Source organism: Monodelphis domestica, chromosome 4, assembly GCF_027887165.1.
Source record: "Monodelphis domestica isolate mMonDom1 chromosome 4, mMonDom1.pri, whole genome shotgun sequence".
Lineage (NCBI taxonomy): Eukaryota > Metazoa > Chordata > Mammalia > Didelphimorphia > Didelphidae > Monodelphis > Monodelphis domestica.
The window spans coordinates 75,712,895-75,727,505 of NC_077230.1; the positions used below are offsets into that span (position 1 = coordinate 75,712,895).

At 37.7% G+C, this 14,611-nt stretch overlaps 1 protein-coding gene across 5 annotated transcripts in view; it reads left to right on the plus strand.

Moving 5' to 3' along the window:
• QTRT2 (queuine tRNA-ribosyltransferase accessory subunit 2) overlaps nt 1-10,291 on the plus strand; it is a 47,229-nt gene extending 36,938 nt beyond the window's left edge. For all 5 annotated transcript variants that reach the window (XM_007493712.3, XM_007493711.3, XM_007493713.3 and 2 more), the window contains exons 8-9: nt 5,116-5,230; nt 6,788-10,291. In XM_007493712.3, coding sequence (XP_007493774.2) covers nt 5,116-5,230; nt 6,788-7,019 — 347 coding nt within the window. In that variant the 3' untranslated portion in view covers nt 7,020-10,291. The remainder of the gene's footprint in view (nt 1-5,115; nt 5,231-6,787) is intronic.
• Nucleotides 10,292-14,611: the final 4,320 nt, after the last annotated feature.

The following is a 14,611-nucleotide window of genomic DNA, read 5'->3' on the forward strand; positions in this document are numbered from 1 at the left end:
AGAGAGATCTCAGTAGATGGCTTCCTATAAAGTTCCAGTCTACTTTTGTCTTCAGCTTGAGCCAGAGAGATTTAGGGGTTCGATGGAAGGTAATCAATGTCCAGAGGGATCCTCCATCTCAGAGGTCCTCTTCTCAGACTGTCCACTCCAGCAGAGAGCTGACCAGAAGTAAGCTGACAGTTTTTAATTCTCTCAGCTCCTCTATTCCTTCCTGGAATTTTGAGCCTTCTTTGCCATTGTTATATTTATTGGGAAAAGATGGGGAGGATATGAAGAATGGGATAAGGAAGGTTTGTAGCAAGGTATGGAGGAATTGAGGGGAGAGAGGGAATATTGCTCAGTGATGCAAAGGAGAGAGATGCCCCCTGCAGAGAGGAAGCAGCCTGGGTCCGATAAGGACTGTTTGTCATTGAATTACTGAACTGATGTTCAGCTCCCTCTATGCCCCAGAAAAGATAATCCACTTATTTGACTGCGAATTCAAATAAGATAAAGTTTAATAACCAGTTTGGATTTTAGCAGCATCAGGAAAGAGGGGTAAGGGATGTCCCTAAATAAGGCTGGAGCCTTCCTCAGCTTTGGAGCTAAGGTCAGACCTCACAGTCTGGTGGAGGGTTTCTCCTACTCCTGTCCTCTGTACTAGTTTTGTCAATTTCAGAATCTTAGCAGTAGACAGAAAGCAACCAAGGAAAGTTCTAATTTTCAGAGCAGATTGGGCCTGTGACTTTGGGCTGAACCAGGAAGAGGCACTCCGGATCCAGACTGGGAAGCCAATACTCCTCCCACCTCCAACACCAGGAAGGAAGTAAAGCCGGCAGGAAGGAAGTGCTAGTCACAAGACCCAACTGCCACTCCCAGTTGCCCCTTCCCCCACCAACTGTCAGTCTTGACAATTTCTTCTCTCTTGATATTCCCACTGTTGCTTACTCCAACACAGTGGCAGAAAGTTCAGAACTTATTTCTAGTTTCCTTTCCACAATCGTTCCCTTTTTTTGTTGTGACCTTCCCAAGGTCACTTATTTATATTATAGTTACCAATTTACTAAATCTACTCTAAGGAATTCTTAGCAGGAAAGTTTGGGTAAGGGTAATTTGGGGTTTTACAATAAATTCAGTGTAATAAATGTTTGAACAAAACCATACAAGAAATTTGAATCTTAGTGCTAATACTACTTTTGCTAAGTTAACTAAAACAGTTTTCCTATTTTATATATATTATTATTTGCAGACTATCTTATCTATATATATCTACTAAACACAATTTCAGCATCAGCTTTACAATAAACAATTAAAAGTTTACTATCTATCTGCAAATGCAGCTTAAGTCTATTCCTATGTATAACTAATTGTTTATGCTATGTTTAACTTAAATTACTCCTAATCTATTCCCTACTTATAACTATTATCTAAGTGTCTAGTCTAATCTATAACTTAATCTTATGTACCACATAAATACATGCTATGCTAAATATTTATAGACTATCACTGTGTTACTAACTATAATATATACATTATTTATAGAGATTATTTAAATATAATATAATAATATACATTGTTCCACATCCTGACGTCAGTTGTTAGATTTAAAATAGTTTTGAGCGTTAAATAGTTGTAGATAAGAGTGGGAGCCATAAACTGTGATAATTAAAATGTTTGGGAGCAAGGGAAATATATATATCAATTATGACCGCTGAAATATGTTTTCTACTGTGTCTTGGGTTTATATAAATATAAGATGGTCGCCAGGGAATATATTCCCAATTTATGACTATGCCCAAGCCAACTGGGTTTTATAGAGAAATTTAATTTATAATACACTGATTAATCAATAGAAAAAGAGAGAAAGTAAGAAAGGAATAAGAATGAAGGGCCTCAAGCCAATAAGGCCTAGACCTCAGTCCTAAGAGATAAATCAGTCAGTTGGTTTTATCACTCACCCAAGATCTCTCTAGGTAAGGCTTCTCATGCCAACCTCAGGCTCCACCTTCAAGAGAGCCTCCTTTCAAGAAATGTTTCCAGAGAATTCTCCTCCTGACTCCTTCTGAGTTCTCCTTCCACAGCCTCCTTCAAGACCTCTCCAGGAGCTCTCCCTCCAGGACCTCTCTCCTCTCAGACCTCCTTCAGAGCAAAAACTCTCCTCTCAGTCCTCAGACCCCGCTATCTTTAAGGAAACCATCTAAGTTCCCTCCCCTCAGTACTCATATCTACCAATCACTGTCGATCTCTCCCCTGTGCCAATGGTTGCTCTAGCTTAACCCTGGACCGCCCAGAGGTCTGTCTCTTTTGCACATGTCTGTTGAAGGTCATATTCTCAAATAATTAAATCTTGATCTTTGCTGTAGCCCTTCCTAAATCCTGTTACTCTGAGTAGGGTGGGGATTGTAGTTTCCAAGACCTGGTTCTGTCATTCCAAGTATCTCTATTGTATCAATTCTAAAATCAATCATGACTCAAAAAACTTCCTGTTCTATGCTTAAGCATAGGTCAAAGCCCTTTCCATTGTTTAGCAAAAGGTTTCTGTCCTAAAGTAGTCTTAAGTAGGGAGGAGAAGGATCCTCCCATGCCAAGGAGTTTCACATTCCAATAGAGTTCTTACTATAAGTAGGAAATTTTTTCAAGTATGAAATTTCCCAATGGGGAAATTTCCAACATTCATAAGTCTTAGAAATTTTAAGGTTTACACAGTTTACTATTGATCTTTCTATTTGCCTAAGGCCTTATGGAACTATTTACATTTCGCATAAATACAATTTCAGACACTTATTTATTTAAACAAGGTCTCTCAATATGCCAGTTTGTGTTTTTGTGTTTTATGTCTAATAGTGTTGTGTTGAATTAATACTTATCAAGTTTCTTCAGATTTGCACTTCTCATGTTGACTGATGGATCTCTTCTTTCTTCCAAGTTATGTAGTGATGCATGCTATTTCCCTAATGTGAAATTACTTTTGTTTTATTATTTCAACACACTTAGTCTTATATACAAGTCCTGTTTTCGATCTGTCCTCTTCTTATATAAACAAATTTACAAAGTCTTAGCTGTCCATTTCAGCTTTTTTCTTTGTTTCTTCTCTCTAGCAGCTTTTCTTGATGCTTTTTCTCTGGGCTGGTTTAAAATCTTTTCCTCTGGGATGCTTTTCCTCTGGGCTGGAAAGTTCTCTCGAGCATTATGTGTCACTATTATTTCTTTGTGTGTACTTTTTGATGTTAATCAGTTTTTGTTTTCAATTCTCAGCACTATTTTTTGTTTAATTATCTTCTATGTCTGTTACAGTGATGCTTACTTTTTTCTGGTTTTATGTGGGAACAGTGGAACCATGAGTCTTACCCTGCAATTTTTGTAGCTGTTGTGGTAGTAAGCAATACTTCATGTGGTCCAGTCCATTTTATGACTGTAGCCAATTTTCTATTGAAATTTTTTAACTATACTATGGCTCCTGGTTTGATGTTGTGCAAATTGTAATCCAGGGGTACTGTTTGTTGTATCAAGCCCATTTCATGCAACTCTGCTATCTTGTTTGTAAAGCTTGTATATATTTTGTTAATTGACAGTCTCCACCTGGTTTACAAGTCCTTCCTTGCCAAATTGCATGTCCATATAGCATCTCAAATGGAATGATGTGCAAATCTCCACTAGGTCTTGTTCTAAGATGGAACAGAACTAATGGCAGAATGTCTGTCCATTTTTGGTGTGTTTCTGCACAAAATTTTCCTATCAATGTTTTGATGTCTTTATTTAATCTCTCCACTTGCCCTGAACTTTGGGGATGATACAGTGTATGGTATGTTGCTTGTATTCATAGATTTTTATAAATTTCATTTAATATTGATTGAGTAAAGTGACTTCCATGGTCTGAGTCAAATTTTGAGGGAATCCCAAATCTAGGTATGATTTCTTTTAATAGGATTTTGACTACAAATGCTGCGTTGCTCTTTTTTGGCAGGAAAAACTTCTGGCCATCTAGTCAGTCTATTATGACCAGGCAATACTTAAACCCTTTGTCTTTTGGCATATTGATAAAATCTATCTGTATGCATTCAAATGGAGTATATGCTAAGGGACAACCTCCTAACCCTTTGGTCTTATAAACTCCCTGATTGAACTGCATACTGTGAGATTTAAAAGGTTAAACTGTGGCATTGAAAAGAGTGGATGCCTTAAACTGTAAGAGTTAAAATGGTTGAGGGTCGTAAACTGTAGTGATTTAAATAGTGGAAGATATAAATTGTGATAGATATGAGTGGGTGAGTAAATTGTGACTGCAGGAAATATGTTTTCACCACAGTGTCTTGATTTAAATCAAATATAAGGTGGTCGCCAGGGAAATATTCCCAATTATGAATATACCCAAGTCAACTGGGTTTTATAGAGATTTTTAATTAATAATACAATGAGGAATCAAAGAAAGAGAGAGAGAGAAAAAAAAGGATATAAATGAGAAAAGAATAGGCCGGCCCAGGCAGCCCTGGCCAACCCAGGTCTAAGCCCTAAAAAAAAAAGATTTAAGTCAGTCCTAATCACTCACCATAAGATCTGTTCAAACGAGGATTCAGGGGGACAGAGTCTCCCCAGATGGAGTTCCAGCCAGAGTCAGCCTCCCTTGAAAGACCTCCTTAGAGATTGTCTCTCAAGAGCCTGTATATCTCAAGAGATTTCTTTCAACAGTCTGTTCTTTTTCTTATATAGTGGGTTTTCTCCTATGTTACCTCCCCTAAGTTCTTCCATCTGCCAATCACAGTATACGTTTTCCAAAGGACAGCCCATTCTGAATTCACACCTGAGTAGAGTAATCCTTTTAGTAATCCACACCTGAGTAGGTTAGAATCTCTGTGTAAGTTTTTTCCTCTTTCCTTCTTTTAAGTTCACAAGTTGCCTGACCTTTATATGTTTTATTTCTTTTGTTCCCGTTTTTCTATTTGTATATATGTGTGTGTGAGCCCATTGACTACAAAAAAATTTATATCATGAAGCTTAATTGATTTAAAAAACTAACCTTTAGACCTTTTTCTTGAGAAATAACCAAAGAAACAAATGCCAAAGAGATTAGAATACACAAAATACACAAAGTTTCCTTCACTGTCATTCCTGATCTTTTGTTACTGTTTTGTTCTATAGTATTACAGCAAAATGGGCAGAAGGAAGGAGAAGAAAATGGGGAACATATAGATAAGATTATTACAACTAAATGTGTTCCAGAAACATCTTTTGAAATAAATCTGAAAGAAAAAATGTGAGTAACCTTTTGTTGTTAATAGCTGAGATTTCCTTGTCAATGTATGCTTTTTGTTCTGGTTTTTAAGTTGTGCAACTACTTTTAAAAGTTTGTATCACCTTTTTGGGGATCAACTTTCTGAACTAATTTTGACTGAATATTTTTTGCATATGCTTGTGAGGGCCCAGAAAAATTTTGTCTCTTAGAGATTCAAGTATATGCTTTTTCTTTTCAGAAAGTGCATGTATATCTCCAGATCTTTCCCTTTTTTGCTTTGAAAAGTTACCATCAGATTTATTACCTACTTGTGGTAATCTGTCCATCTTGTGTGCCTATTTCCTTAGAACAGGGGATCTGAAACTTATTTTGTTGTATGGGCCCTCATGGGAATCCTTCTTAAAATTCAATTTTTAAATAAATGCACAAAATAAAATACATGGGATTACAAAGGAAATTGATTATGTGGAAATGCAATTATCAAGATATTAAACAAAAAGCAAGCCCATAGAGTAAAGGTTTAGAACTCCTGATTTAAATGATCTTTGTTCTGTTTTATCTTTAATTTATTTTATTTTTCAATTATGTTTCAATTTTCTGGTGTCCTTTTAGTTGTGTGAATCTTGAATCATATATTTTTTAGGCCTGACAAATATGAAGCTAAAGAGATACTTTCTAGAGGCATAGGTTTGTCATGAGGATTAAATGAGATATAAAATGCTGAGCAATTAGAGCACCATATAAACAGTAGTTATTGTTATTTATCATGATTGTTATTAATAAACATACAAAGCACACTACAGGTGTCTTAATGATGTTTTTATTGTATGATCAATAATGGTGTTAGAAATGATAAATGATTATTGAATGCATTAGTGATAACATGAGCAATGATAACATAATATCAATAACATAATTAATAACATTATGAATAACATTATTGATAATATTGATTACAACAGTAATGTCATTAAGGAGGATTTTTAATGATATTATTTTATTGTTATGACCAATAGCATTATTAATAACAACAATAATAATAATACCATCATTAGTGTATACCTTTAATGATGTTGTTTTATTATTATGAATAATGAGAATGTTATTAATATATTATCAGTAGCATCAGGTGGTGCAGTAGATAGAGTGCTGAGCCGAGAGCCAGGAAGACTCCTCTTCCTGAGTTCAGATCTGGCCTTAGACAATCACAAGTTATATGAATCTGAGCAAGTCATTTAATCCTGTTTGCCTCAGTTTCCTCACCTGTAAAATAGAGAAGGAAATGGTGAACCTCTCCAATATCTCTGCCAAGAAAGTCCCAAATGGCATCGTGAAGAGTCAGACACAAGTAAATGACTGAACAACAAAAGCCACTTGCATCCTGATTAAGAATTACATAATACTAACAACAACATAATACTGTAGTGTGCCTTCTACTTATTTTTGAGACAGCTGCTGTCAGCACACATTATTACAGATTACCAGGCAGCATTTGCTTTGAGTTTCTGTTTCAGCTGCGTGTCTAGTCTGTGTTCTTTGTTCCCATTCCTGGGATCCTGTCTCTCCTTTCTTCCTCAGGTACCGCGATGATTTTGGTCCTCTGGTCGGGGGGTGTTCCTGTTACTGCTGTAAGAACCATAGTCGGGCTTATGTCCACCACCTGCTGGTGACCAATGAGCTGCTGGCGGGGGTGCTCCTCATGATGCACAACTTCCAGCACTATTTTGGCTTCTTCCATGCTATCAGAGAAGCTCTGAGAAAGGATAGGCTGGGGCAACTGAAGGAGCTCATCTACAGGCAGGCATGCTGAGGCCCAGGAAACAGAAGACAGCCACAATGAGCAGCCATCTCAGTGGAACAAATGAAGAAACTCAGGACACATGACAGACCCAGCTTTGATGGCTAGGCTTTGGGACCAATAATAGCAATATTTAGCATTTCTCAAGTTTTAGGGTTTGCAAAGTGATTTTTTTTGGACATTTGTTTATTTTTGGTTCAATTTTTATTTCCAGGTTGTCTCCCGCCCTTCCAACCCTGCATTAGATTCACTGAAGGCAGAAAGTTTGATAAACAGTAAAATAATTTATATTGTGCTTTAAGGCTTGAGGAACACTTTCAACACATTGCCCAATTCATTTGAGAATTCAACAGCCCTCTGAGGAAGATGCTTACAGGTATTATTATCCAAATAGTTAGTAGGTATCAGAGGCAAGACTTGAACTCAAGTCTTCTCCACTCCAATTCTAACATTTTATTTTCTATAGTGTCTTTTTTTCCCTATAGAGAAGATAGCTAAAGATTAGAAGGAATCCTGCCTCCTGGTGGTAAGAAAAGTAAGTAGAAGTTTCCCCTCTCCAAAAGTATCTTTAATTCCCCATTTACTAGTGAAAGGTAGGAATCACTGTATCAGCAAGTTACAGTATTTTAATTTTATATCATTAGACCCCTATCCATGGTAGGCCCCAAAGGTTGCCACTGCAAATGTCACTCCTGTAGCCCAGAGTGATTGAATGGGGCAGATTCCCAACATTTTAGTGGCATCTTTTTCCCTCCTGAGAATGGTAGATTCAGAAATTTCTCCTCCTATAACTAATTCAGCTAAGTATTATTGTCCTCCAGGGGACAGTGTGGAACTGTTTTGTTGTGCCCTCCCGAAAACCAGCTTCTATCTTCTTTGCTAGTTTAAGGCTAAAAACTGGCTTCTTGATGGCAGACGCCTGCCGGCAAGACACCATCATAGGCCCAGGCTAATAAATCCTCATCAAGTCTATAGAGATTCATTTGGTAATTGTAGGGGGTGGGGGGTAGAGGGGTGGCATTTTTAGACCAGACTATTGTTTGTACCGTTTAATATATTTTCTTGGTTTTTGGTATCTCATTTTCTCTGGCACCAAAGACAAAGTAGCAGAATGCTGTAGGAAGAGCACTTCATTTGGAGTCAGAAGACCCGAGTTCAAATTTTGGCTCCCTCACTTTATTACCCATGCGGCCTTGGGCAAATTCCCTAACCTCTTTATGCCTCAGTTTTCTCATCTATAAAATGAAGGCATTTGATTAGAGGATTTCTAAGGTCCTTTCCTATGCTAAGTCCTATGACTTTTGTTTCTTCATTTATGAACAATTTTGTTTTATTGTAACCAATAACGGTAATACTACAAATTTGCATAACATTGTACAGTGTCCAGATTGTTTTTATATGCATTATTCCATCTGGTGCTACTAAGTAATGGCTGAGAGAGATCTTTGGAGACTGCAGGAGGAAATTAAAATTATTCTGTATCATTTAATAATTGATCCTTTTCTGTAATTAACTCTCTTCTGTATTATTGCTCCATTTTGAATGATTGCTCAAGCCACATTTTTACATCCTTGAATTAAGTTCAGGAATGCAGTTTTCCCTCTGAGTTAGTTTAAAGGTATAATTGAAAGGGAATGTTGTGTATCACTCGTGCTATGCTAGCCCCTGAGACATCTGTTTGTTGTCTGTAAGCCCCAAACAAGATGTATCTGCATCCTTCCCTTCCTTGTTCAGTTAGAGGAGATTTGATCTCTAAGGGGACAGTGAGTCTGGTGGTATTGATCCCCTACAAAGATTACAGGAGGCAGATGAGTCCCATAAAGCAATTCACATTCCTTAATTGTCAGAGAGGGGCATGATTAACCAGACGCTTTTCTTGGTATAGGCAATTGCAATGGGTGTGTGTATGTGTGTGTGTGTGTGCGCGCGCACACACACGCACCAATAAAAGAGGGTCCCCCTTTCTTATTGGGGTCCCTAGCCTCACTGAGGTGCTCAATCTGACCCTCTGTTAAGTTATACATGCCATTGTTTAGACTGATTTTGCTCAGAGTATGTATCTCAGTTTATTGAATTTTCTTGCAGCAATGGAAAGAACTTGCAAGTCTGGAGACCTGGGTTCAAGTTACGATTCTGTCATTGATTTGGTGATGTTAGAGCAGTGCTTTCCATGAGTCTCAATTTCCTCGTCTTTTAAATGGGGATGAAAACTATTCCAGTCTCTTAGGATCGTTGTGAGGATCCAATGAAGTAACCTGTAAAGTGCTTTGTAAATTGTAAAATGCTGCATAAATATAAGCTCTTGTTAGGAGTAGCCGGTGCATTAATGGTTAGGAGTAGAAGGTGTGTTAATGACTTGACATCAGCAGACCCTAAAGAGGAAAAGGCCTTTGATGCCTGCATACCAGGAATGTGGTTCTCATCTCTTGGAATCCCCTGGTTCCTTCAGGGTTTAGTTCTGGACATTCCTTCCTATGAGGAATCTTTCCCTGATCTCCTCAAATTACCCTGTAGTTACTTCTTGGGGGTACATGTATATTCTTCCCCACCCTACCCTCAGAAGCCTGCTTGAGGGCAGGGACTGTTGTATTTTTGTTTTGTATTCCTAGTATGGAACACAATACTACGTTCACAGTAGTAGGTGTTTAATACATATTTGTTGAATAGAATTGAAAAAAATTGAATCCGTGTCATCATTCAGCTTTCTGTGACTTTTCCTAGTCCTTGATTGGTTTCCTCTTTTATATATAGATCTAAGGTATATCCATTTAAATTTTTTATCTATATTTGTTCATTGTTCTAACATTACTTTTTTATCTTCAGGGCATCATTTTTCTAGTTTTTTGGAAGTGACATTTATGGTATCTTTTTTTTGCAAAGAATATTTGTATATGGAACATTCATGGCAGCATTTTTAACCTAGCATTCTCACAAAAGACAAGGAAGGGGTGCCTAGGGAATACAAGGGCTCTGCCTTTGAGGAATATACAGTATAATTGATATTAAAGAATGTCTGATCTCAGCAGCTAATCATGACGGTTTAAATATTGCTGATTTTGGGGGGTACCCAAACTATTGGAATCAGAAGGATGTGAATAACCAAGAATCCCTATTAAGTTTATGGATTTTATTTATGCTTAAATATAGTAAAACTTTTTTCTTATTTTTTTCAATTTAAGGAAATCTCTTTTTGTTATTGGTGGTTTAAAAATATTTCTTTCCTTTAGTACAATATCTTGCCTACTTAGATAAAATTAAATAGACAATAAACATTTTGCTCAAAATCTTAGTGTGTTTGTGAGAATGCAGCAAATTCGGTAAAAAGAAATTCTGAGTTGTGCTGTAATTCTGAACATTTGTTCTTGGGGGGGCAGATTTTGAAAGATGCTTTAAAAACTTTTGTGGAAGCCATTTCCTCTCTCAATGGGTCCTGGGTAAACCTCTAAGACAGAGGACCTTAACCTTATGTATGTCACAGTCCTGTCTCAGAATGCTGTTTTAAAATTCATCAAATAAAATACATAGGATTAAAAAAGAAACTGTTATGTTGAAATAAAGATGTAACAATTTCTCCCATCCCAGCTCACAGACACCCTGAAATCTCCACAGATCCCTTGAGAGTCCATGGACCCAGGTTAAGAATCCCTGCCCTAAGGCAATAAGGTATGGAACAGTTGGTTTTTCTGCAGGAGATTCCTTATTATGACCTCACTTTACTAGTGAAATTACAGATCCAGACAGTAATAATAATATTACGAGGACCCCCCCTCCCAAGCTTTTTTCTGAGGATCAAGTAGGTTGATGTATATGAAAAGTAATGTCAAAACATTATACAGTTGTGAGGTAGTGACATAATTCTCTGATCACAGAAATATTTAGTGTTTAATTTAATTATGGAAATAATTTAAGTATTTCTACCAAAGTCATCATTTCAATTAGAGATGGATAGAACACTATTCCTTCTGAACAATTCTATTAAATAGAATCATGTTATTGTGCTAACATTTAGATATAGGTGGCACAGGACTTGGAATCTGGAAGACTCATCTTCTTGAATGCAAATCTACCCTCAGACATTTACTAGCTGTGTGACCCTGGACAAGCCTTTTAACTCTGCCTCAGTGCCTCATTTGTAAAACAAGCTGGAGAAGGAAGTGGCAAATCACTTTTGAATCTTTGCCAAGAAAACCCTAAATAGGGTCAGGAAGAGCTAGCCACAACTGAAATAACTCAACAAAAGAATATAACAGTAACTGTGCCAGGCAATACTTTATAATTATTATTTTGTTTGATTCTCAAAACAACCCTGGGAGGTAGGTGCTATTATTTCCCCTATTTTACAGGTGAGGAAACAGCAAAAGAGGGTTAAGCGAGTTGCCCAGGGTCACACAGTTAGTAAGTACCTGAGGCCAGATTTAAATGTAGGACTGCCTGATTCCAGGGCCAGGCACTCGATCCACTGTCCCATGAGACTGCCATTTTGGGATCTGTAATAGAAGCAGCCGTAGCCCCAAATTTACATGTATGCCCATGTCTGAGAGAATCTTAGCTGGAGAAACCAAAGGCAAGATCATAGGATTTTAGGATTTAGAGCTTTCAGGGACCTTAGAAGCTATCAAAATCTTCTTCCTCTTTTAACAGATGGAGGTGAGAGAGGTTCTGACTTGAGCTAAAGAATAGACATCTTGAACTCTTGGGTACTGCAGGAGCTAGTGCTGCAACCTAGACTTGGTGCCTTCTAATACAGTGGAAAACTGTTGAATAATTAGAATTACAATGGATTAATAGATTATAATAAGTATTTAATAATTAAATTAATTAATAAAACATTAATGGATTAATAAATAGATTAATAATAAGTTCTCTAAAATTAGCCATACCCGAGTCATGCCAAAAGGGCACCACGTAACAAGTTGCTATCATTTTTGGATGTTGATTCTTGGTCATTTACCTGCTTTCAGAATCCATCATTGGCTTATCATACATTGGTGGTCCTCTAATTAGGGGTGAGGCTCTATCTTCTCTCCTCTCTGCAGAGCCTTTCTTGATGTTCCACTCCTTTACATTCATTGATCTTCCACAAATGACTTATGTATCTGGTTTTCCAACCTGGATTTCCTAGCTGAACTTTTATTTTTTGGAAACCCTAACCTTCTGTCTTAGAACCAATACCATGTATCAATTCCAGGGCAGGATGAGTGATAAGGGTTAGGCAATTAGGATTAAGTGACTTGACCAGAGACATCCAGCTAGGAAGTATCTGAGACTAGATTTGAACTCTATCCACTGAGCCTCCTAGCTGGACAATTAATTCCATATTACCAACTCCTTGCTGGTCATGTCACCTAAATGTTCTGGGCAAGCTTCAAAGTCATGTCCAGAAATGAAATTCATTGCCTATTTAAGTCTACCCCCAAATTTCTTTCTTTCTTTTTTTTTAAACCCTTACCTTCCATCTTGGAATCAATACTGTATATTGGTTCCAAGGAAGAAGAGTGGTAAGGGCTAGGCAATGGGGGTGAAGTGACTTGCCCAGGGTCACACAGCTGGGAAGTGTCTGAGGTCAGATTTGAACCCAGGACCTCCCATCTCTAGGCCTGGCTCTCAATCCACTGAGCCAGCCAGCTGCTCCCTACCCCCAAATTTCTAATGAGGATACTACCATCTTTTTACCTGGGAAGTAGGTGGCATAGTGAATAGCTCTAGGCCTGGAGTCAGGAAGATTTGTCTTCCTCAGTTCAAATTTGGCCTTTGATATTTTCTAGCTGTGTGGCCCTGGGGAAGCCACGTAACCTTATTTGCCTCAGTTTTCTCCTCTGTAAAATGAGTCAGAACAGGAAATGGCAAACCACTCCATTATCTTTGCCAGAAAAACCTCAAAAAATGGGGTCACAAAGAATTGGACATTCCTGAAAAACAACTGAATAACAAAAATCATCTTTCTATTTACTCAGATTTGCAACCTTGGAATTTATCCTTGATTTTTCCTTCTCCCTCACTTACCTTATCTGCTCAATTGCCAAAAGTCAATTCTACTTCTGCAGCATCTCTCCCATCTGTCCTCCTCTCTACTTACACAACCATCACCCTTGTTCAGGCTGTTTTCACCTCCTACCTGTACTATTAAAATAGTTTTCTAATAGGCAGCCTGCTTCCAGGCCCTCTACTCACCAATCTATTTATTTTCTTTCTTTTTTTCTAAATTAAAAAAATTTTTTCCATGTTTATATGATATATTTTCTTTCCCTCCCCCCTCCCAGAACCGACAAGCAATTCCACTTCACCAATCTACTCCTTTAAAAAAAAAATTTGCATACTGACTTTTAATAGTTAATTTATTTAGGCTATTTTTCCATGGTTCCATGATTCATGTTCTTCCCCAGCCCTCATCCCTCCCCCCTCCCAGAGCTGACAGGTAATTCCACTGGGTTATACATGTATCATTGTTCAAAATCTATTTCCATGTTATTCTTATTTGCAATAAAGTGATCTTTTAACATGAAAACCCTAATCATATCCCCATCAAACCACATAATCAATCATATGTTTTTCTTCTGTGTTTCTGCTCCCACAGTTCTTTCTCTGGATGTGGATAACGTTTTTTCTTCTAAGTTCCTCTGGATTGTCCTGGGTCATTGCATTGCTGCTAGCAGAGTCCATTACGTTCGATTATACCACAGTGTGTTTGTCTCTGTGTACAATGTTCTCCTGGTTCTGCTCCTCTCACTCTGCATCACTTCCTGGAGGTCGTTCCAGTCTCCATGGAATTCCTCCACTTTATTGTTCCTTTGAGCACAATAGTACTCCATCACCAACATATACCACAATTTGTTCAGCCATTCCCCAATTGATGGGCATCCCCTCGCTTTCCAGTTTTTGGCCACCACAAAGAGCGCAGCTATGAATATTCTTGTACAAGTCTTTTTCTTTATTATCCCTTTGAGGTACAAACCCAGCCATGGTATGATTGGGTCAAAGGGCAGGCAGCCTTTTAAAGCCCTTTAGGCACAATTCCAAATTGCCTTCCAGAATGGTTGCATTAATTCCCAACTCCACTAGCAATACAGTCGTGCTCCACCAGTCTATTTCTTGCAGAGCTACTAAAATAATTTTTTTAAAGTAGTTTTGAAATTGTTATGCTGCTACTCAAAAATCTTCATTGGCTCCCTACTTTCTCTAGGAAAAAATACAAATGTCTCAGCCTTCAAACCATCTAGTTCCAACTTACCTTTCCTTTTTTTATTTTATACATTCTACTTTCCAACCAAACCTGTTTATTTGTGAAATTCAGCATGCCATATGTCTGTCTAGATCCTCAGGTCATCTAGACTTACTCTCTCATTTTACACATGAGGAGCCTGGTTTAGGAACTTATGGCTTGCTCTTGTATAAAATTAGTTAAACTAAATCAAATCAACACATTGATTGTGTGTGAAAATATATGCTTGTTTCCATATCTACTATTTACCATATATTTTTATTAAAACCCTTACCTTCCATCTTAGAATCAATACTGTGTATTGGATCCAAGGCAGGAGAGTGGTCAGGGCTAGGCAATGGGGGTCAAGTGACTTGCCCAGGGTCACACAGCTGGGAAGTGTCTG